At 40.6% G+C, this 24,662-nt stretch overlaps 1 protein-coding gene and 1 pseudogene across 3 annotated transcripts in view; one reads left to right on the top strand and one right to left on the bottom strand.

Annotated features, from left to right (window-relative positions):
* LAPTM4B (lysosomal protein transmembrane 4 beta) overlaps nt 1-24,662 on the bottom strand; it is a 98,585-nt gene that overhangs the window by 32,808 nt on the left and 41,115 nt on the right. For all 3 annotated transcript variants that reach the window (XM_041769455.1, XM_041769453.1, XM_041769452.1), the window contains exons 3-5: nt 14,086-14,159; nt 13,442-13,564; nt 8,352-8,450 (exon numbers count right to left, since the gene is read on the bottom strand). In XM_041769455.1, coding sequence (XP_041625389.1) covers nt 8,352-8,450; nt 13,442-13,564; nt 14,086-14,159 — 296 coding nt within the window. The remainder of the gene's footprint in view (nt 1-8,351; nt 8,451-13,441; nt 13,565-14,085; nt 14,160-24,662) is intronic.
* On the top strand, nt 16,624-17,960 carry LOC121499011 (annotated as a pseudogene).

Raw genomic sequence — 24,662 nt, forward strand, 5'->3', positions numbered from 1 at the left:
GTGTCTGTTCTTGTGCCAGTGCCACACTGTCTTGATGATCACAGCTTTGTAATACAGCTTGAAATCCGGCCTTGTGATGCCCCCGGCATTGGTTTTCTTTTTCAACATTCCTCTGGCTAGTCAGGCTCTTTTCTGATTCCATACAAATCTTAAGATGATTTGTTCCAACTCTGTCAAGAAAGTCTATGGTATTTTGATAGGGATTGCACTGAATGCGTAAAAATAGACATTTTCATAGTATTTATTCTTCCAATTCATGGTCATGGAATGTTTTTTCATCTCATTACATCTTCCAAAAAATTCTTTCAGAAGTGCTCTGGCGTTTTTAGGGGATAGATCCTTTATCTCTTTGGTTAGGTTTATTCCTAGGTACCTTATGCTTCTGATTGCAACTGTAAATGGGATTGACTCCTTAATTTCTCTTTCTTCAGTCTCATTATTAGTGTATAGAAATGCCACTGATTTCTGGGCATTGATTTTGTATCCTGCCACACTGCCAAATTGCTGTATGAGTTCTAGCAATTGTGGGGTGGAGTCTTTTGGGTTTTCTGTATACAGTATCATGTCATCTGCAAAGAGGGAGACTTTGACTTCTTCTCTGCCAATTTGAATGCCTCTTATTTCTTTTTGTTGTCTGATTGTTGAGGCTGGGACTTCTAGTACTATGTTGAATAGCAGTGGTCAGAGTGGACATCCCTGTTGTGTTCCTGATCTTAGGGGAAAGGCTCCCAGTGTTTCCCCATTGAGAATGATATTCACTGTGGGCTTTTCATAGATGCCTTTTAAGATATTGAGGAATGTTCCCTCTATCCTTACACTTTGAAAAGTTTTAATCAGTAACGGATGCTGTATTTTGTCAAATGCTTTCTCTGCATCTATTGGGAGGATCATATGGTTCTTGTTTTTTCTCTTATTGATGTGATCTATCACGTTGATTGTTTTACAAGTGTTGAACAACATTGTATCCTGGGGATAAATTCTGCTTGGGTCATGGTGAATAATCTTCTTAATGTATTGTTGGATCCTATTGGCTAGTATCTTGTTGAGAATTTTTAAAGCTGTTCATCTGGGATATTGGTCTGTAATTCTCCTCTGTGGTGAGGTCTTTGTCTGGTTTTGGAATTAATGTGATGCTGGCCTCATAAAACGAGTTTGAAAATGTTCCGTCCCTTTTTATCCTTTGGAACAGCTTTAATAGAATAGGGTGTTTTTGTTGTTGTTGTTGTTGTTTTAGTAGAATAGGTATTATTTCTTCTTTAAATGTTTGATAGAATTCCCTTGGGAAGCCACCTGGCCCTGGACTTTTGAGTGTTGGGAGGTTTTGGATGATTGCTTCAATTTCCTGGCTGGTTATTGGCCTGTTCAGGTTTTCTATTCCTTCCTGTTCCAGTTTTGGTAACCTGTGGGCTTCCAGAAATGCAGCCATTTCTTCTAGATTGCCTAATTTACTGGTGTATAGCTGCTCATAAGTTTTTAAAATCATTGTATTTCCTTGGTATTGGTTGTGATCCTCTTTTGTTCGTGATTAATTTGAGTCTTTTCTTCTTTCTTTTAAATAAGGCTGGTAGGGGTTTATCTATCTTATTAATTCTTTCAAAGAACTAGCTCCTGGTTTTGTTGATCTGTTCTACGGTTCTGTTGGTCTCTATTTCATTGAGTTTTGCTCTAATCCTTATTAACTCTCTTCTGCTTGTTGTTGGTTTTACTTGCTGTTCTTTCTCCACGTCCTTTAGGTGCAAGGTTAGCTTGTGTATTTTTTTTCCAATTTTTTGAGGGAGGCTTGTATCGCAATGTATTTCCCTCTTAGGACTGTTTTTGCTCTATTCCAAAGATTTTGAAATGGTTGTATCTTCATTTTCATTGATTTCCATGAATCTTTTTAATTCTTCTTTAATTTTCCAGTAGACCCATTCATCTTTTAGTAGGATGCTCTTTAATCTCCACATGTTTGAGTTTCTTTCAAATTTCTTGTGATTGAGTTCTGGTTTCAAAGCAATGTGATCCGAAAATATGCTGGGGACAATCCCAATCGGTTGAGACCTGATTTGTGACCCAGTATGTGGTCTATTCTGGAGAAGTTCCATGTGTACTTGAGAAGAATGTGTATTCAGTTGCATTTGGATGGAATGTTCTGTATATATCTGTGAAATTTATTTGGTCCAGTGTATCATTCAAGGTCTTTGTTTCTTTGGTGATGTTCTGCTTAGAATACCTGTCATTTACTAAGAGTGCCTTGTTGAAGTCTACTATTAGTGTATTATTATTATTTAAGTACCTCTTTACTTTGGTTATCAATTGATTGATATACTAGGAGGCTCCCACATTAGGGGCATAAATATTCATGATTGTTAGGTCTTCTATTAGATAGACTATTTAAGTATGATATAGTGTCCCTCTTCATCTCTTACTACAGTCTTTGGTATAAACTTTAATTTATGTGATATGAAGATTGCTACCCCAGCTTTCTTCTGAGGACCATTTGAATGGTAAATGCTTCTCTAAACTTTCATTTTCAGGATGGCGATGACCTTAGATCTAAAATGAGTCTCTTGTTGACAGCAAATAGATGGGTCTTGCTTTTTTACCCAGGCCAATACTCTGCATCTTTTGATGGGATCAAAATGAGATATTAATGAGCCCACTCACGTTCAAAGTAACTAGCGAAAGATATGAATTTAGTGTCATTGTATTACCTATATAGTCCCTGTTTTTGTAGATTGTTTCTTTGGGATCCCTGTTTCTTTTTCAGGGTCCCCCTTAATATTTCTTGGAGAGCTCGTTTAGTGGTCACATATTCTTTCAGTTTCTACCTATCTTGGAAGCTCTTTATCTCTCCTTCTATTCTGAATGACAGCCTTGTGGATAAAGTATTCTTGGCTGCACTTTCTTCTCATTTAGGACCCTGAATATATCCTGCCAGCCCTTTCTGGCCTGCCAGGTCTCTGTGGAGAGGTCTGCTGTTAATCTGATATTTCTCCCCTTACAAGTTAAGAATCTGTTGTCTTGCCCTGCTTTAAGGAATTTCTTTTATTTTTGAAATTTTCAAATTTCATTATTGAATTTTGAGGTTTTGAACAGTTTTTATTGATTTTTGTAGGCGTCCTCCCTATCTCTTGGATCTGAATGCCTGTTTCCCAGATTTGGGACGGTCTCAGCCATGATTTGTTCAAATATACTTTGTGGACCTATCTCCCTTTCAGCCTCTTCTGGAATCCCAATTATATTCTTCCTTCTCAAGCTACCATTTATTTCCCTAAGCCTTTCCTGTGGGCTCTTGTTTTTTATCTTTTTTTCTCAGTTTCTTTTCTTTCCATCAACTTGTCATCTATGTCACTCAGTGTCTCTTCCACTCATTAACCCTAGGAGTTAGAGCATCCAGTTTGGATTGTATCTCAGTTCAAGTATTTTTAATTTCGGCCTGATTAGATCTCATTTTGCACTAATGAAGTCTCTAGAGTACTTTATGCTTTTTTCCAGAACCACGAGTAACTTTATAATTTTACTTCTGAATTTCTGACATCGTATTTAAGTCCACATTCAATAACTCTGTGGCAGAGAGTACTGCTCCCGGTTCTTTCTTCTGTGGTGAATTCTTCCTTCTAGTCATTTTGTCTAGTGCAGAGTGGCTGTACGAGTGGGCTGAGTCAAAACTATGAACCATGACCTACGTAAAACAGTCCCTAGATTATTCCGAAGAGGGCAGAGACCAGAAAATAAAAGAAAAAGAACAACAGAACAAAATAAAACAAACGGGTCACTAAAGTGAAAAACAAAATTTAAAATAACGTAGTAAAAATTTTTTAAAAAATAAAAAAGAAGAAAAAAAAGGGGAGATGGTGGTGGTGAGCAAGTGGTCATGGAGAGAGTATGTAATCTCCCTGAGGGGATCTAAAGGGTGATCCTCTTGGTTCTGAGTGCATTTTTTTCTGTATATTAGAAGATGTTCAATCCCAAATTTATATAAACCAGCAATACTTATACAGAGAACCAGTATCAACCACAAAAACATAAGATCAAAAAGGGGGGCACAATGGGAGGCAAGAGAGAATATAGTCTCTCAGAATGAACCCACACAGTATTCCACTTGGTTCTGGGTGTACTTTGTCTGTGTGTTAGAAGACAGTAATTTCCACCATTGTAAAGCAAAACAAGACAGAAAAGACAAAAAAACAAAACAAACAAACAAAAAACCCCATATCTCATATTTCTCCCAAAATTAAATTGAGTATGTTGAAGGGAATCCTGAAGTGAAATATATATGTAAAATATGTAATTGTAGAAATATGAAAGTCAAAAAGGAAAAAGTTTAAAAATGAAGAGTTGGAAAAAAATTGTACTTAAGGCAGGAAAGGAGAAAAAATATTGGAAATTTTTAACCTGATATAAAAACAAGTCATAGTGAAAAAAGAAGAAAGAAAAAAAAAAACCTCTCTAGGTCTATATACTATTTTCCTTCAGTCCTGGACCTTTCCAGCGCTGCTTGTTCAGTAAACTTGCTCTTCCCTTGTTCTTCCAGCTGGTCTTCTTTGGAAGATTTGGGGTGATCTGTTGCCCTGATTCTCAGGTGCCTGTGCCTGGGCAGAGATCCCCGCACCCTGCCAGGTGCCGGGCTCAGTGTGAAATATTTATCCTGTGAGGCCTTTGTTCCCTTGAGGCCACGCCTCTCCCAGGTGCAAGGTTAAAAGAAGAGGAAAAAAAAATGGTGGCAGCCAGATTTCCAGCTGGGGGAATCAAGAGCTCCTCATGAGTAACTAACTGCAGTCTCCTGGTCCACACTGGCCTAGATGCTCCCGGGGACTGGTGGGGGTGCACTGATCTACACAGCTTGCCTGGCGCCTAGCGGTAGGAGAGTCCTCGATTTCCTGTGCCCTCCCCACTTCCACCTATCCCAGGGGGAACAGAGGACAGCTGGCTTTGTCTCCTTTGGTGCCCTTGGATCCAGGGCCCTGTGCCACTGGACCCAAACTCCCAGGAGTCACCTCCCCTTAAGGGGATGGAGGATAGCTGCCTCTGTCCATTGCCGGACTCTAGGGTAAAGGGAACTCTGGAGCTGGTCCATGTAACCAGGTGGGTTTTCCCAAGTGCACTGGAGGGTTGCGGTGCTTCAGTCCTTTACCAAGATTGGACTGAGGTTTGCAGTGAGCTTTCTCCCAGGTATCCCTCCTCTTATAGTGACTCTGGGAATCTTGTTGCTTCACTGCCCCTCCTGCAATTTTGCCCTATTTCCCTGCTAAGCACTTTTCAGGCAGGAAAAACTCAGGCATGGATTTTTTAAAGTTCCTGCTTGTCCAGGGCTGGGCTTTCATGACTTCACTCACCCAGCTTGTCGTGGTTCCCCTCCCCAACTTGACTTATTTTTTATTTTTTTTTTGCCTTCCTACCTTGATAGAAGTGAAAACTTTTCTCTCTGTACCATTCCAGCTGTTGTCTCTTTACATCTTGGGTTGAATTCGTTGGTGTTTAGGATGTTTTGAAACTTATCTAGGTAAGTTTGTGGGACCAGATGAGTTGAGGACCCCTAACTTCTACCATCTTGCCTCAACCACTTTACAATTTTTAATAAAAGAAAAAATGTAAAGATGTGGAGAAATTGAAACTCTCATACCCTGCAAGTGGGAATGTAAAATGATTCAGCTGCTTTGGAAAATAGTTTGGTGGTTCCCAAAAAGGTTAAAGAGTAGCCATATGACCCAGCAATTCCACTCCTAGGTATATGCCCAAGAGAAATGAAAACATGTCCACACAAAATCTTGTACACAAATATTCACAGCAGCATTTTTCTTAATAGCCAGAAAGTGGAAGCAACCCAAATGCTCATCAACTGATGACTAAATAGACAAAATGTGGTATATTCATGCAATGGAATATCATTCCACCATAAAAAGGAAAGAAATCCTGATACATGCCACAACATGGATGAACCTTGAAAATATCATGCTAAGTCAAAGAAAGTCAGTCACAGAGACCACATATTGTATTTATATGAAATGTCCAGAACAGGCAAATCTATAGAGATAAAAAGTAGATTAGTAGTTGCCAGAGGACAGGGATCTGAGGGTGATGGTGAATGGCAAGTGATAAAAATGTCCTAGAGTTATCCTTTTTAACCACAGAGCTATGTTCACACAACTCTGTGAATATACTAAAAACCACCGAATTGTACCCTTTAAACGAGTGAGTTTTATGATATGTGAATTATATCACAACAAAGTTGTTTAATAACAAAGACATTTCAGGACAGAAGGAGTGCTTGTCAACATTTCTTGGAAGACTGAGGTAAAATACCCTGTCATATACTCAGAATGCTGTCTAGCTGCATTCGTACTTGATGGTGATTATTTCTTATATTATTTAAATGTTCTGTGATGATGGGAAGATGAAAATGTATAATGCTACTTTATGAAATGTTTCTGGATGACAATAATCTGGAATGAGGTATCAGCAATGAGAAAGACAGGAAGGATGTATTTCTTGAACAATGTACACAGTGTTCATTTTACTCAAACCTTCACTTTACTCAATATTGCCAACATTTCTTTAGTGAAAAAACAAAGCCTGAGACTTTTTGAGAATTCCAATATAAATGAAAAAGAATGTTTGGACATACTCATTATGTGTCACATAAGAAGACTGACTGCTCATATGTTACCTTAGCAGTGAACAGTAGCTACTTGTTGAGGCCAGAGGAAACTTCTGCAAGGACAAGTCTACAATATGAAGGTCAAAGAGAAGGTAAGAACCCATGGCAGGGGGCGGTGCTTCCCAAGCCCAGGCAGTATTCTTGAGAGCCCCTGGCAGCACCACGTGCATTCACTTACTAAACACTGCAACAAGGAGAAAAAAAAACTCTGCCTACTGTCTCTAAAAACCCAGAAACTTGGTTCAATGACCGTATTTCTTTCTTAACATTTCTGTAATATATATTTTTTAAGATTTTATTTATTTATTCAGAGAGACACAGAGAGAGAGGCAGAGACATAGGCAGAGGGAGAAGCAGGCTCCATGCAGGGAGCCCAATGTAGGACTCAATACTGGGTCTCCAGGATCATGCCCTGAGCCAAAGGCAGATACTCAACCACTGAGCCACTCAGGTGTCCCTAAATACAGCTTCTTCTTCTATGTTTTTTTTTTAAGATTTTTATTTATTTATTCGTGAGAGACACACAGAGAGAGAGAGAGAGAGACAGACAGACAGACACAGGCAGAGAGAGAAGCAGGCTCCATGCAGGAAGCCCGATGTGGGACTCAATCCCAGGACTCTGGGATCATGCTCTAAGCCAAAGGCAGACGCTCAACCACTGAGCCACTCAGGTGTCCCTAAATACAGCTTCTTCAAACTTACTAAGACTTGACTGTTTAAGAATTGGTTAGCTGGGCAGCCCAGATGGCTCAGCGGTTTGGTGCTGCCTTCAGTCCAGGGTGTGATCCTGGAGACCTGGGATCGAGTCCCACATCAGGCTCCCTACATGGAGCCTGCTTCTACCTCTGCCTGTGTCTCTGCCTCTCTCTCTCTCTCTGTGTCTCTATGAATAAATAAATAAAATCTTAAAAAAAAAGAACTGGTTAATTTTATGTCAAAGTAAGACATAATAAATATGTTAAGAATTAAGTTCATAGTCTAGTAACAATTTAGAAATTTTCTACTTCTTAGTAGCATATAAGCACAAATTATAGTGATGTTTTTATCATGAAGTTTGCAATGATGAAAAAGAAGAGGCAGTACTCAATTGTTGAGGGAGTCAGAAACAGGGCTCATGGGGTGTAAGTCACCGAATCAGGGGAGGTCAACTTGACATCCTACCAAAAGCCCTCAAAAAAAAAAAAAAAAGCCTTCCAGATATGCATACCCTGGAATTTTAAGAAATATGTCTTGAAGAAATACATACATAAGCATATGAAAGATGCAGTAAAAAATTCATGTAGCACTATTAAGTGAAAAAGCAGGAACCATCTTGAAGTCTAATGATAAGTAATTTATTAAAAATTGATAAGTTCATAAACTAGATTGTTAGAGAACATTGTTCAGAATATATTACATTTTCAAAACAAATTACAGAAGAATGTGCACACAGACACTGTGATGCATGTTACAGTATATAAGACCTACTACCTAATGTATAACATTAATGTATCCCCCTCCAAATGGATTTTGGGATAACCCTTGGTTTACCTGTGGAAGTGTGGTTACTGTTTCTCTCTCATATAGATAAGAGAAGAAACAATTGTTAGAAAATCAAAACACAGTTCAGAAATCTAACGCAAGATAAAGAACTGACACAAGTTTGCTTACTTCCTTAGAATTATGAGTACATTTAATAATATTTAACCATAAGTAAAATACTCATGCTTACCTTAAAAGTCAAGATAATGCCGATAAACAGAAGAATAATTAGGACCAAACAGGTAGGATTCACCGACATGATATCATCTCTGTAGGGAAAATTAGGAGGCTGCAAATAAAAAGTGCCTCATTAGCAAGGCTTATTATTCTTTTTTTTTAATTTTTATTTATTTATGATAGTCACACAGAGAGAGAGAGAGAGGCAGAGACACAGGCAGAGGGAGAAGCAGGCTCCATGCACCGGGAGCCCGACGTGGGATTCGATCCCGCGTCTCCAGGATCCCGCCCTGGGCCAAAGGCAGATACTCAACCACTGAGCCACTCAGGTGTCCCTAAATACAGCTTCTTCTTCTATGTTTTTTTTTTAAGATTTTATTTATTTATTCAGAGAGACACAGAGAGAGAGGCAGAGGCACAGGCAGAGGGAGAAGCAGGCTCCATGCAGGGAGCCCGATGTGGGACTTGATCCAGGGTCTCCAGGATCATGCCCTGAGCCAAAGGCAGATACTCAAACCACTGAGCCACTCAGGTGTCCCTAAATACAGCTTCTTCTTCTATGTTTTTTTTTTAAGATTTTATTTATTTATTCAGAGAGACACAGAGAGAGAGGCAGAGGCACAGGCAGAGGGAGAAGCAGGCTCCATGCAGGGAGCCCGATGTGGGACTTGATCCAGGGTCTCCAGGATCATGCCCTGAGCCAAAGGCAGATACTCAACCACTGAGCCACTCAGGTGTCCCTAAATACAGCTTCTTCTTCTATGTTTTTTTTTTAAGATTTTATTTATTTATTCATGCCTTGGACTCAGACTGATTTTTAAGTAGAACATACTGAAGACATTCACCTGTATTACTTGGTTTGTAATTAAAAAAAAAAGAAGGTGGTGATTTTTTTTACTGACATTATGCTTACTGTCAGCGTCACCAGTATTATTATTTTGCCACTGGTGGCTCTAGAGCAAATAAGTACAAAACGCTTAAACAAAGTCAAGGTGGTATTCTGAGGATTCTAAATGTTTGCCTGCATGTTGCATGCTTTCCGCTTCTTATAAGTCTCTCACTAAACAGGATGAAGCAAACAACACACTCTTCAAGTAGTCACAAGGCTGCCATATGGCTTGTCTGAGCATCTCCTAACCACCCTTTCCCCACCCCTCACTTGATAGCCTATGTCGAGGTCATGTTTCCTCCACCCTTCCAGGTTGATTTTAGAAACCTGGCACTGGGTCAACCTTACAGAATTAAAACACAAGTCCTTAAAGACAGAGGTAATTCTTTTTTTGTTTTTTTTTTTAAGATTTTATTTATTTATTCATAGAAACACACACACACACACACACACAGAGAGAGAGAGAGAGAGAGAGAGAGAGAGAGAGGCAGAGGCACAGGCAGAGGGAGAAGCAGGCTCCATGCAGGGAGCCCGATGTGGGACTTGATCCAGGGTCTCCAGGATCAAACCCCAGGCTGCAGGCGGCGCTAAACCGCTGCGCCACCGGGGCTGCCCAAGACAGAGGTAATTCTATAAACTGCTCGTCACACAGAAACCCTCTCATGCAGAAACAGTCAAGCTATACAAGAAGAGAAAATATATATACAGTCAGCTCATGGGAAATACACACAGCCCTTTCTTCACACTATAGGCTACCAAAACATGGACCTGTTTTCTAAAACAAAGAGAAGCTATTACTAACAGTTTAAGAATGACAACCATTGTATACATTGTATACCATTGTATACATCTTCTTTATCCATTCATCTTTCGATGGACACTGAGGCTCCTTCCACAGTTTGGCTATTGTGGACATTGCTGATAGAAACATCGGGGTGCAGGTGTCCCAGCGTTTCATTGCATCTGAATCTTTGGGGTAAATCCCCAACAGTGCAATTGCTGGGTCATAGGGCAGGTCTATTTTTAACTCTTTGAGGAACCTCCACACAGTTTTCCAGAGTGGCTGCACCACTTCACATTCCTACCAACTGTGTAAGAGGGTTCCCCTTTCTTCGCATCCTCTCCAACACTTGTGGTTTCCAGCCTTGTTAATTTTCCCCATTCTCACTGGAGTGAGGTGGTATCTCATTGTGGTTTTGATTTGTATTTCCCTGATGGCAAATGATGCAGAGCATTTTCTCATGTGCTTGTTGGCCATGTCTATGTCTTCCTCTGTGAGATTTCTCTTCATGTCCTTTGCCCATTTCATGATTGGATTGTTTGTTTCTTTGGTGTTGAGTTTAATAAGTTCTTTACAGATCTGGGAAACTAGCCCTTTATCTGATAGGTCATTTGCAAATATCTTCTCCCATTCTGTAGGTTGTCTTTTAGTTTTGTTGACTGTATCCTTTGCTGTGCAGAAGCTTCTTATCTTGATCAAGTCCCAATAGTTCATTTTTGCTTTTGTTTCTTTTGCCTTCATGGATGTATCTTGCAAGAAGTTACTGTGGCCAATGTTGCCTGTGTTCTCCTCTAGGATTTTGATGGATCTTGTCTCACATCTAGATCTTTCATCCATTTTGAGTTTATCTTTGTGTACGGTGAAAGAGAGTGGTCTAGTTTCATTCTTCTGCATGTGGATGTCCAATTTTCCCAGCACCATTTATTGCAGAGACTGTCTTTCTTCCAGTGGATAGTCTTTCCTCCTTTATCGAATATTAGCTGACCATACAGTTCAGGGTCCACTTCTGGGTTCTCTATTCTGTTCCATTGATCTATGTGTCTGTTTTTGTGCCAGTACCACACTGTCTTGATGACCACAGCTTTGTAGTACAACCTGAAATCTGGCATTGTGATGCCCCCAGCTATGGTTTTCTTTTTTAAAATTCCCCTGGCTATTCGAGGTCTTTTCTGATACCACACAAATCTTAAAATAATTTGTTCTAACTCTCTGAAGAAAGTCCATGGTATTTTGATAGGGATTGAATTAAACATGTAAATTGCCCTGGGTAACATTGACATTTTCACAATATGAATGCTGCCAATCCATGAGCATGGAATATTTTTCCATCTCTTTGTTTCTTCCTCAATTTCTTTCAGAAGTGTTCTATAGTTTTTAGGGTATAGATCCTTTACCTCCTTGGTTAGGTTTATTCCCAGGTATCTTATGCTTTTGGGTGCAATTGTAAATGGGATTGACTCCTTAATTTCTCTTTCTTCAGTCTCATTGTTAGTGTATAGAAATGCCATTGATTTCTGGGCAGTGATTTTGTATCCTGCCACGCTACCAAATTGCTGTATGAGTTCTAGCAATCTTGGGGTGGAGGCTTTTGGGTTTTCTATGTAGAGTATCATGTCATCGGCGAAGAGGGAGAGTGTGACTTCTTCGTGCCAATTTGAATGCCTTTAATGTCTTTTTGTTGTCTGATTGCTGAGGCTAGGACTTCCAGTACTATGTTGAATAGCAGTGGTGAGAGTGGACAACCCGGTCTTGTTCCTGATCTTAGGGGAAAGGCTCCCAGTGCTTCCCCATTGAGAATGAAATCTGCTGTGGGCTTTTCATAGATGGCTTTTAAGATTTATCTGATAGGTCATTTGCAAATATCTTCTCCCATTCTGTAGGTTGTCTTTTAGTTTTGTTGACTGTATCCTTTGCCGTGCAAAAGCTTCTTATCTTGATGAAGTCCCAATAGTTCATTTTTGCTTTTGTTTCTTTTGCCTTCGTGGATGTATCTTGCAAGAAGTTACTGTGGCCAAGTTCAAAAAGGGTGTTGCCTGTGTTCTCCTCTAGGATTTTGATGGAATCTTGTCTCACATTTAGATCTTTCATCCGTCCACAATAGCCAAACTGTGGAAGGAGCCTTGGTGTCCATCGAAAGATGAATGGATAAAGAAGATGTGGTTTATGTATACAATGGAATATTACTCAGCCATTAGAAACGACAAATACCCACCATTTGCTTCAACGTGGATGGAACTGGAGGGTATTATGCTGAGTGAAGTAAGTCAATCGGAGAAGGACAAACATTATATGTTCTCATTCATTTGGGGAATATAAATAATAGTGAAAGGGAATATAAGGGAAGGGAGAAGAAATGTGTGGGAAATATCAGAAAGGGAGACAGAACATAAATACTCCTAACTCTGGGAAACGAACTAGGGGTGGTGGAAGGGGAGGAGGGAGGGAGGTGGGGGTGAATGGGTGACGGGCACTGACGGGGGCACTTGACGGGATGAGCACTGGGTGTTATTCTGTATGTTGGTAAATTGAACACCAATAAAAAATAAATTTATTATTAAAAATAAAAAAAAAAGAATGACAACCATAACAGTGACTAGTGAACTTACTCTCATGCTACGTCTGCTGAGTACTAGATATGTGATTTAGGCATGAGTGCCATAGAATCACAAACTTCTGTTGCTATATTTCCTTCCCTCCTTCCATGCTTCCATCTCTCCCTTTTCTACTGAACATCTTGGTCCCCATTGTCACCTGGGTTTGAATCCAGAAAAACTCTGCTCCCACCCCCAAGCCCACAAACAATGCAAATCTCCAAAGAGTGAACATTCTCTCCCTTTCAAACATTCTAAGATTCTGGAGAAATTAAATTTTAAGGCACATTCACAGTTTTAAAAACAAAGGTGAAAAATGTAAAGAAACAGAAGTATTACATGCTCTACAAACTTGTGAATATCCAGTTAGCCACATTTGCTCAGATGGTCACAAAGAACATTCAAAAGAAAACTAGCCCCAAAAAGATGCAAGAGGAAGAAAGGGGTTCTATGGTGAAATAACTTTGAGAACCATAGTATAGTACAGTTCCATTTTTTCCATACAAATGGCAGAGGCAAAAAACTACCCTCTGCTAATAATTGAGCAAACTATGCTTTACAAAAATGCGAATTAGTAACTAGCTTATAATTTATGTAGGTGTGTCTAACACAGTCATCACAGCTCCTGACTTATCTACCTCAGAAGGTTATGTTGTCCCAAAGCATTCTAAGAAACCCAAAAATCTTATCTTTAAACTGATATTCAAAAATCTCTAATCAGTAACTCAGATCCAAGTGGAAAAACCCACAAATTCATGTGTGTTTGTGTATGTTGAGTCTAGATCCCTGACTTGTAGATTATTACCCTCATCAAGGGAACAGTAATCAGAATGGCCACATACCAGCTGCCGAATATATTCCTGAATGGAGTTTGGATAGACAAGCACAGTGACAGCAACCAAGGTGTTGAGGGCGAAGTCAAAGATCTGGTAACAGAAGAATGGGATGATCCACGCTGCGCGTTGCTAAAGAGGAGAGAAAAGATGATGTTAATGTGTTCAATATCATAAAATGTTATTTTTTTGCAATTCAGACAAATCCTTTCTTAATCTGGAGGAAATTGGAGGACAAGAAATTCAATAAGCCAGGTCATAGATGACAACTGGTAAGCCACACAGAGGGTCACTAAACAAGCCTCAGTGAACATTTCTGAGACTATAGCAATGGTTTTCCACATAATAAGATATTTATTTTTTATTATTTTATTTATTTGACAGAGAGAAGGAGAAAGAACACAAGCAGGGGGAGTGGCAGGGAGAGGAAGGGGAGAAGCAGGCCGCCCCTGAGCAGGGAGCCAGATGGGGGGCTCGATCATGACCTAAGCCGAAGGCAGATGCTTAACCAACTGAGCCACCCAGGCACTCCTTAATAAGAGATTAAAGCTCCCAAAGGTTCTTAGAGGAAACTGAAAATCATCACTTCTTCTTTCTTATAAAGTATAAAAGACCAAGGAAAAGGCTCAGCCTCTTCTTTCAAAGCCACTTACCTTGTATGCTCCATAAGTGGCCATGGCACATATTAGGATCATGAGAAGAGAAATTGCAATCGCAATGCACATGTCTGCCAAAAGGTTAGGAAAGAAAAAAGAAAATCAGTAGTAGATTCACTGTTTTAACAATTTTCGTCTCTCTTCAAGGGCATTTTGTTTAGAAACCAATTATAAGCAAGAACTTTGGATTAAGTAAAACACCGGGAGCACTTTTGGAATTTGAGAAAATGATACTTAATGGATATAAAATGTCCAAAAGAAGTTCTCCCTAAGTCATATAAATATCTATAGATAACACACGGACTCGCATATAAGTTTATTTTGAAAATGGGAAAGAGAGGGACGCCTGGGTGGCTTAGCGGTTAATCATCTGCCTTCAGCCCAGGGCCTAATGCTGGAGTCCCAGGATCAACTCCCACATCGGGCTCCCTGCATGGAGCCTGCTTCTCTCTCTGCCTCTCTTTCCCTGTGTCTCTCATGAATAAATAAATAAAATATTTTAAAAAAAGAAAATGGGAGAGAGATACTGGGATGTTAAAAAAAGTTTGGTCTTCTGAATCCACTGAATTAGGTATATAATAAATTAGATATTTTTAAAATGTGAGTGCCTAACTTGTATTTTACAAATTCATGTGTGTTTTGTTTGTGCTCCTATTAAAACCCTCCTCTGGCTTCCCATTTCACTTAAAATAAAACCTCAATTTCTTATCATAGCCTTTACATTGGCAATTCTTCTAGAGCATGTGTACCTCCCCAATCTCATCTTGTACTTTTCTGGCTTCCTACAACCCAGTCATACCACTTGGTTTGCTAAGTACAAGGAGAATTTCCCATCATAGGGCCTTGCATTTGCAGTTCCCACTGACTGGAGACAATGTCACTCACATTTTCACAGAAGTAAGCATTTTTATTTGTTTTTTTAAAGATTCTATTTATTTGAAGGGAAGAGAGAATGCGCATGAGCGGAAAGGTGAGGTGCGTGGCTGAGCAGGGAGCTAGATGGGGGGCTTGATCCTAGGACCTTGAAATCATGACTGGAGCCAAGGCCAATGCCCAAGCTCAAAAGAGTGAGCCACCCAGGCGCCCCTAACTCCTTTTCGATCATTCAGGCCTCAGCCCAAACATCCACATCTCCAATAGCTCTTCTCTTAGTATTCTAGGTAATGCAGCCCTTCCAATTCCTCCCACGTCAATGCCGCATTTTTCTTTATAGCACATATCACTACTATCTTACTTATATCTGTTGTGCATTAGCTATCTCCCTCTGCTAGAGGAAGCTTTCTGAGGAAAAGAACTCTATCGTGTTTACTACAACAACCCAACATATACAAGATGCCCACTACAGCAGCCACTAGCCACACGTGGGCACTGAGCACTTGCAATGTGCTCAATCTGAATTGAGATGTGCTGTACCATTAAAATCTACTACTCCAGAATTCAGTACCAAAAATATGTAAAACAGCTCATTAGTAATTTTTATACTGATTGCATGCTAACATATATTGGATATACTAAGCTAAGAAAGATAAATTATTAAAGTTAATTTTACCCCTGACTACCTTTTTAAATGTGGCTTCCGGGAAATTTTAGATTGCATATGTGCTTGCACTCTATTCCTATTGAACGGTGCTGATCAATAGGATTATTCCTATTGAACGGTGCTGATCTAAAGCAATGCCTATTATCACTGTTGGGACTAAATAAACGATTATTCAAGATTATATTATTCAATATACTGATTGCATGCTAACATATATTGGATATACTAAACTAAGAAAGATAAATTATTAAAGTTAATTTTACCCCTGACTACCTTTTTAAATGTGGCTTCTAGGAAATTTTAGATTGCATATGTGCTTGCACTCTATTCCTATTGAACGGTGCTGATCTAAAGCAATGCCTATTATCACTGTTGGGACTAAATAAACGATTATTCTCACTACTATATCTTTAGAGATTTAGTTTAGTACATATGATTGGGGTTCTAGTGGGAGGTTCTCACTAGCTAAGAGAGCACAAAATTCCACAGAGTTAAGTATCTCTACAGTGCTGACACCGTCTGGGGCACTTCACAGACACTTCATTTAGTGCTCCTAACTCTGAGACAGATGTTGTTCCCACTGAGCAGACTGCAAAACTAGGCTTGGAGGTTATGTAACTTGCTGAGACAGTATTTGCATCAAAAGGCTAACCCATGACTGCTCTGGGGATTTCAGATCTCTGGCTCTTTCTGCTAAGACTCTGCTGCTCCAACTTCAGCTTTGACTAGTGACCAGCCTGTCACTTCCAAAGTGACAGGCTGGTTCCACTTCTAGAACCATCCTCTGTATCCTCAGCTTTAGAGAATGAGGACATTTTAAGTAGGAGGTTTACATAAAATGCAGATATATCAACAAAGACCATTTGCCATCTTAAGAAAAAAAAATGAAGGTTGCTAAGATTAATCTACAGATTCAGAGCAATTAATTCATAATAATGCTATGACTTTTATTAAAGGAGTGAAAATTTGATTCTCGGGATGCACTTCCAGCAACGGTGGTTCGAGTGGCCGAAGCAAGATGGATCAAAGTCAGAGTGGTGGTCATGGCCCTGGAGGTGGCAAGAAGGATGACAAGGGCAAGAAAAAGAAATATGAAGCTCATGTACCAACTAGAGTGGGGAAAAAGAAGAAAACAAAAGGACCAGATGCTGTGAGCAAGCTCCCACTGGTGACACCTCACACTCAATGCCAGTTAAAATTATTGAAGTTAGAATTAAAGACTATCTTCTCATGGAGGAAGAATTCATTAGAAATCAGGAACAAATGAAGGCTTTAGAGGAAAAGCAAGAGGAGGCAAAATCTAAGGTGGATGATCTGAGGGGGACCCCAATGTCAGTAGGAACCTTGGAAGAGATCATTGATGACAATCATGCCATCGTGTCTACATCTGTGGGCTCAGAACACTACGTCAGCATTCTCTCCTTTGTAGACAAAGATCTGCTGGAACCAGGCTGTGCCGTCCTGCTCAACCACAAGGTGCATGCTGTATAGGGGTGCTCATGGATGACACGGATCCCTTGGTCACAGTAATGAAGGTAGACAAGGCCCCCCAGGAAACCTATGCTGATATTGGGGGATTGGACAACCAAATCCAGGAAATTAAGGAATCCATGGAGCTTCCTCTCACTCAATCTGAATATTATAAAGAGATGGGTATAAAGCCCCCAAAGGGGGTCATTCTCTAGGTCCACCTGACACAGGTAAAACTTTATTAGCCAAAGCAGTAGCAAACCAAACCTCAGCCACTTTCTTGAGAGTGGTTGGCTCTGAACTTATTCAGAAGTACCTAGGCAACAGGCCCAAACTTGTTCGGGAATTGTTTCGAGTTGCGAAAGAACATGTACTATCCATCGTGTTTATTGATGAAATTGATCCCATTGGAACAAAATGATACAACTCAAATTCTGGTGGGGAGAGGGAAATTCAACAAACGATGTTGGAACTGTTGAACCAGTTGGATGGATTTGATTCAAGGGGTGATGTGAAGGTCATTATGGCCACAAACCGGATAGAAACCTTGGATCCAGCACTTATCAGACCAGGCCACACTGACAGGAAGATTGAGCTCCCCCTGCCCGACGAAAAGACTAAGAAGCATATCTTTCAGATCCACATAAGCAGGATGACGCTGGACGATGATGTGACCCTGGACGACTTGATCATGGCTAAGGATGACCTCTCTGGCGCCAACATCAAGGCCATCTGTACAGAGGCTGGTCTGATGGCCTTGAGAGAGTGTCGGATGAAAGTAACAAATGAGGACTTCAAGAAATCTAAAGAAAATGTTCTTTATAAAAAACAAGAGGGCACCCCCAAGGGACTGTATCTCTAGCAGACCAGAGCTACCTTCAAAGAGATGGTTGGGCATGTCCTGACCCCTCCGAGGGATGAGGTGGGGGAAGCCCCCGGAGGAAACCATGTTCCAGTTGATCTTTCTTAGCAAAACCTCCCATGTACCTTTTTGCATGTGATGTATAGGACACCCCTTGGGCTGCCTTCATCTGTGGGACACATGCAGTGCTCTGTCCCCAATAAAGCATGCTCCCTCTCCAAAAAAAAAAAAAAGAAAAGAAAAAAACCCTAAATTTTCTCAAAAAAGTAAAAAAAAAATCACTTGGGGGTGATAAAAAATATCATGATTTCTTTCAGGATAAATACATATGTTGCTATTTATAGTTTTTAAAAATTTTATATTTATTCATGAGACACACAGAGAGAGAGAGGCAGAGACACAGGCAGAGGGAGAAGCAGGGAGCCCGATGTGGGACTCAATCCCAGGACCCGGGACCATGACCTGAGCTGAAGGCAAATGCTCAACCCTCAGCCATCGAGGTGTCCCTGTTGTTTATATTAATGCTAAATTAACTTACCTTTTACCTTTTGTGAGGAAAAGAGGTACCTACAAGAGAAGTTCACTTATGCCTCATAGTATTCTTGCAGGATCAGTGGGAGGAATAAACTTGAATGCATTTTCCATGCAAAACAAAGGCCAAGAGACTTAGCTCTTTAGAACAAAAGGAAAGTCTCTCTACTCAGAGGCACATATATAAGTACACATGGATGCATTCTCATGCCATCATTTGCATACGAAGCAATGAGGGTTATCAGGTTCTTTGTTCCTACAGAAAGCAATGACCACAGTGGAATGCCCATTGTCTGCTTTGATTTTCCCCATTTATATGAGTGCTTTCTTTCCTCAATTAACTGGGTACTGTGTTACTTCATTTAATCCTTATGAAAACCTTAGAATGAATCCTTAACCTAAGAGTGAAGTACTATGACTAACCCCATTTTAGATAAGAAAAAGATAACTAAGACAAGGCAGGTAGCTCGTCCAAGACTGTCCACCTGGTAAATGATAGATGGGATATTCTTCCCAAGAAGTCTAACCCAGAGTCAATACTCTTAGCCAGTATGCTACCCCACTGGGAAGGAGGAATATCACATGCAGTAATGCAGGTCAAAGTGCTGAGAAAACCACACAACCTCCCTAAAGGTACTGGAGATCAGTAGGTACTTGCTATGTGCAAAACCTATTAGAATTGATAGTAATCTCAGGCAAAAGTTTATTATTTTCTTGTCAACTCAGACAGTTTCCAAATTCTGTACAAGCATATTTATGATGAGAAAAAAATTAATTTAATGGAACCAGGCCATTTATAGGATATTATTTACTTCACAAGTCTTAAAAGAGACAGATAGGTAGACAGACAAACTCAAAGCTGTATTTTAAATTTTTAAATATTAATATAACCTATGAAAATTAATATTACCTGCATATCCTATTCTGAAGTAAAACGAAACTCCAGGACTAAATCTCACATAATCATAGACAATGTTTATTTTTTATTTTTTATTTTTTTTATAAACAATGTTTAAATGTACATCTTTCTCAAAGAGAAATTTAAAAGGCACAAATAAAAGTCATGAAATATCCTATTACCATTCACAATGATATACTATTTACCATAAAAAAGTTGATTTGAGATGAGAAAATTTTTAAAATTCTGTTTGTACAAATCTTACACCAACCATACTGACCAGACTGAATAAATGACAAGCATATGAACTTGATTCTACTTAGGTAGAATCAAAGTGTAAATCAAATGAAAACACAGAGCAGGTAAGATAAAGCATGCTTACATAACTTCTCTCCTAGCAAACCAGAGCACGTGCTGACTCCTCTGAAATAATGTGTAGTACACCACAGTGAACATAAGCTACTCTGAGGGATTAAAATTCATTCTTTTTGTTTATTTTCTTTATTTTTTCAGTAGGTGTGTAGAGCCTAATGTGGGGCTTGAACTCAAGACCATGAGAAATCAAGACCTGAGCGGAGAACAAGAGTTGGACGCTTAACTGATGGAGTCTCCCAGGAGCCCCTAAAATTCATTCCTTTTAAATATGTCACAGGTAAATGAGGATTCTTTTTTTTTTTTTTAAAGATTTTTATTTATTTATCTGACAGAGGGAGACAGCACAAGCAGTGGGGGGCATTGGGAGAGGGAGAAGGAGAAGCAGACTTCCTGGTGAGCAAGGAGCCAGATGCAGAGCTTGATCCCAGGACCCCAGGATCATGACCCGAGCTGAAGGCAGATGCTTAACCGAAGGAGCCACATAGGCACCCTTAAAATTCAACTTCTTAAAACGAGTGGTGGGTACACAGATACTTGTGCCATTATTTGGTATTCTGTAAATACTGTTTTATGCCTATTCAATATAGAGATAATCCATAAAAAATGAAAAACTCGAAATTATTATTAATGGAGAGGAGGGGTAAGACGGTGGAAGAGTAGGGTCCCCAATCACCTGTCCCCACCAAATTACCTAGATAACCTTCAAATCATCCTGAAAATCTACGAATTCGGCCTGAGATTTAAGGAGAGAACAGCTGGAACGCTACAGTGAGAAGAGTTCGCGCTTCTATCAAGGTAGGAAGACGGGGAAAACGAAATAAAGAAACAAAAGGCCCCCAAGGGGGAGGGGCCCGCGAGGAGCCGGGCTGAGGCCCGGGCGAGTGTCCCCAGGACAGGAGAGCCCCGTCCCGGAGAAGCAGGAGCTGCACCAACCTTCCTGGGCAGAAAGGGGCCCGCAGGGAGTTAGAGCAGGACCCAGGAGGGCGGGGATGCCCTCGGGCTCCCGGGGACACTAACAGGCACCTGCGCCCCGGGAGAGTGCGCCGAGCTCCCTAAGGGCTGCAGCGCGCACGGCGGGACCCGGAGCAGCTCGGAGGGGCTCCGGGGCGGCTCCGCAGAGGGGGCTGCAGGGCGGGAGCGCGAATGCAACAGCGCATGCCCCGGAGCACATGGGCGACGGGACACAGCCCAGAATCTGGCCTCCCCCAGGACAGGCAGAGGCCGGGAGGGCCCAGGACAGCGAGGACGCTCCTACCCCGAGCTGAGCAGATCAGCGGCCCCGCCCCCGGAGCATCCAGGCCTCTGAAGGCTGAGAGCTCCGGAGTTACTGCGGGAGGTGACTCCAGGGCTCCAGAGCTGGCCTCCACCCCTGGGGTTGTTCCTCCTGGGGCCTCACAGGGTAAACAACCCCCACTGAGCCCTGCACCAGGCAGTGCAGAGCAGCTCCCCCAAGTGCTAACACCTGAAAATCAGCACAACAGGCCCCTCCCCCAGAAGACCAGCTAGACGGACAAGTTCCAGGGGAAGTCAAGGGACTTAAAGTATACAGAATCAGAAGATACTCCCCCGCGGATTTATTTTTTTTTGATTTCTGATTGCTTCCCCCACCCTTTTTTCCCCTTTCTTTCTTTTTCTTCTCTTTTTTCTTTTTCCTTTTTCTCTTTTCTTTCCTTCTCTCTCTCCTCTCTTTTTCCCCTTTTCCCCAATACAACTTGTTTTTGGCCACTCTGCACTGAGCAAAATGACTAGAAGGAAAACCTCACCTCAAAAGAAAGAATCAGAAACAGTCCTCTCTCCCACAGAGTTACAAAATATGGATTACAATTCAATGTCAGAAAGCCAATTCAGAAGCACTATTATACAGCTACTGGTGGCTCTAGAAAGAACCATAAAGGACTCAAGAGACTTCATGACTGCAGAATTTAGATCCAATCAGGCAGAAATTAAAAATCAATTGAATGAGATGCAATCCAAGCTAGAAGTCCTAACGACGAGGGTTAACGAGGTGGAAGAACGAGTGAGTGACATAGAAGACAAGTTGATGGCAAAGAGGGAAACTGAGGAAAAAAGAGACAATTAAAAGACCATGAGGACAGATTAAGGGAAATAAACGACAGCCTGACGAAGAAAAACCTACGTTTAATTGGGGTTCCCAAGGGCGCTGAAAGGGACAGAGGGCCAGAATATGTATTTGAACAAATCCTAGCTGAAAACTTTCCTAATCTGGGAAGGGAAACAGGCATTCAGATCCAGGAAATAGAGAGATCCCCGCCTAAAATCAATAAAAACCGTTCAACACCTCGACATTTAATTGTGAAGCTTGCAAATTCCAAAGATAAAGAGAAGATCCTTAAAGCAGCAAGAGACAAGAAATCCCTGACGTTTATATGGAGGAATATTAGGGTAACAGCAGACCTCTCCACAGAGACCTGGTAGGCCAGAAAGGGCTGGCAGGATATATTCAGGGTCCTAAATGAAAAGAACATGCAACCAAGAATACTTTATCCAGCAACGTTCTCATTCAAAATGGAGGAGAGATAAGAGCTTCCAAGACAGGCAGGAACTGAAAGAATATGTGACCTCCAAACCAGCTCTGCAAGAAATTTTAAGGGGGACTCTTAAAATTCCTCTTTAAGAAGAAGTTCAGTGGAACAATCCAGAAAAAACAAGGACTGAATAGATATCATGATGACACTAAACTCATATCTGTCAACAGTAACTCTGAACGTGAACGGGCTTAATGACCCCATCAAAAGGCACAGGGTTTCAGACAGGATAAAAAAGCAAGACCCATCTATTTGCTGTCTACAAGAGACTCATTTTAGACAGAAGGACACCTACAGCCTGAAAATAAAAGGTTGGAGAACCATTTACTATTCAAATGGTCATCAAAAGAAAGCAGCGGTAGCCATCCTTATATCAGACAAACTAAAATTTACCCCGAAGACTGTAGTGAGAGATAAAGAGGGACAGTATATCATATTTAAAGGATCTATCGAACAAGAGGACTTAACAATCCTCAATATATATGCCCCGAATGTGGGAGCTTCCAAATATTTAAGCCAATTAATAACCAAAGTGAAGAAATACTTAGATAATAATACACTTATACTTGGTGACTTCAATCTAACTCTTTCTACCCTCAATAGGTCTTCTAAGCACAACATCTCCAAAGAAACGAGAGCTTAAATGATACACTGGACCAGATGGATTTCACAGATGTCTACAGAACTTTACATCCAAACTCAACTGAATACAAATTCTTCTCAAGTGCACATGGAACTTTCTCCAGAATAGACCACATACTGGGTCACAAATCGGGTCTGAACCGATACCAAAAGATTGGGATCGTCCCCTGCATATTCTCAGACCATAATGCCTTGAAATTAGAACTAAATCACAACGAGAAGTTTGGAAGGACCTCAAGCACGTGGAGGTTAAGGACCATCCTGCTAAAAGATGAAAGGGTCAACCAGGAAATTAAGGAAGAATTAAAAAGATTCATGGAAACTAATGAGAATGAAGATACAACCGTTCAAAATCCTTGGGATGCAGCAAAAGCAGTCCTGAGGGGGAAATACATCGCAATACAAGCATCCATTCAAAAACTGGAAAGAACTCAAATACAAAAGCTAACCTTACACATAAAGGGGCTAGAGAAAAAACAGCAGATAGATCCTACACCCAACAGAAGAAGAGAGTTAATTAAAATTTGAGCAGAACTCAACGAAATCGAGACCAAAAGAACTGTGGAACAGATCAACAGAAGCAGGAGTTGGTTCTTTGAAAGAATTAATAAGATAGATAAACCATTAGCCAACCTTATTAAAAAGAAGAGAGAGAAGACTCAAATTAATAAAATCATGAATGACAAAGGAGAGATCACTACCAACACCAAGGAAATATGAACGATTTTAAAAACATATTATGAACAGCTGTACGCCAATAAATTAGGCAATCTAGAAGAAATGGACACATTCCTGGAAAGCCACAAACTACCAAAACTGGAACAGGAGGAAATAGAAAATCTGAACAGGCCAATAACCAGGGAGGAAATTGAAGCCGTCATCAAAAACCTCCCAAGACACAAGAGTCCAGGACCAGATGGCTTCCCAGGGGAATTCTATCAAACGTTTAAAGAAGAAATCATACCTATTCTACTAAAGCTGTTTGGAAAGATAGAAAGAGATGGAGTACTTCCAAATTGATTTTATGAGGCCAGCATCACCTTAATTCCAAAACCAGACAAAGACCCCACCAAAAAGGAGAATTACAGACCAATATCTCTGATGAACATGGATGCAAAAATTCTCAACAAGATACTAGCCAATAGGATCCAACAACACATCAAGAAAATTATTCACCATGACCAAATAGGATTTATCCCCGGGACACAAGGCTGGTTCAACACTCGTAAAACAATCAATGTGATTCATCATATCAGCAAGAGAAAAACCAAGAACCATATGATACTCTCATTAGATGCAGAGAAAGCATTTGACAAAATACAGCATCCATTCCTGATCAAAACTCTTCAGAGTGTAGGGATAGAGGGAACTTTCCTCGACATCTTAAAAGCCATCTACAAAAAGCCCTCAGCAAATATCATTCTCAATGGGGAAGCACTGGGAGCCTTTCCCCTAAGATCAGGATAAGACAGGGATGCCCACTCTCACCGCTGCTATTCAACATAGTACTGGAAGTCCTCGCCTCAGCAATCAGACAACAAAAAGACATTAAAGGCATTCAAATTGGCACAGAAGAAGTCAAACTCTCCCTCTTCGCCGATGACATGATACTCTACGTAGAAAACCCAAAAGCCTCCACCCCAAGGTTGCTAGAACTCACGCAGCAATTTGGCAGCGTGGCAGGATACAAAATCACTGCCCAGAAATCAA

The sequence above is a fragment of the Vulpes lagopus genome, chromosome 9, assembly GCF_018345385.1.
Source record: "Vulpes lagopus strain Blue_001 chromosome 9, ASM1834538v1, whole genome shotgun sequence".
Classification (NCBI taxonomy): domain Eukaryota; kingdom Metazoa; phylum Chordata; class Mammalia; order Carnivora; family Canidae; genus Vulpes; species Vulpes lagopus.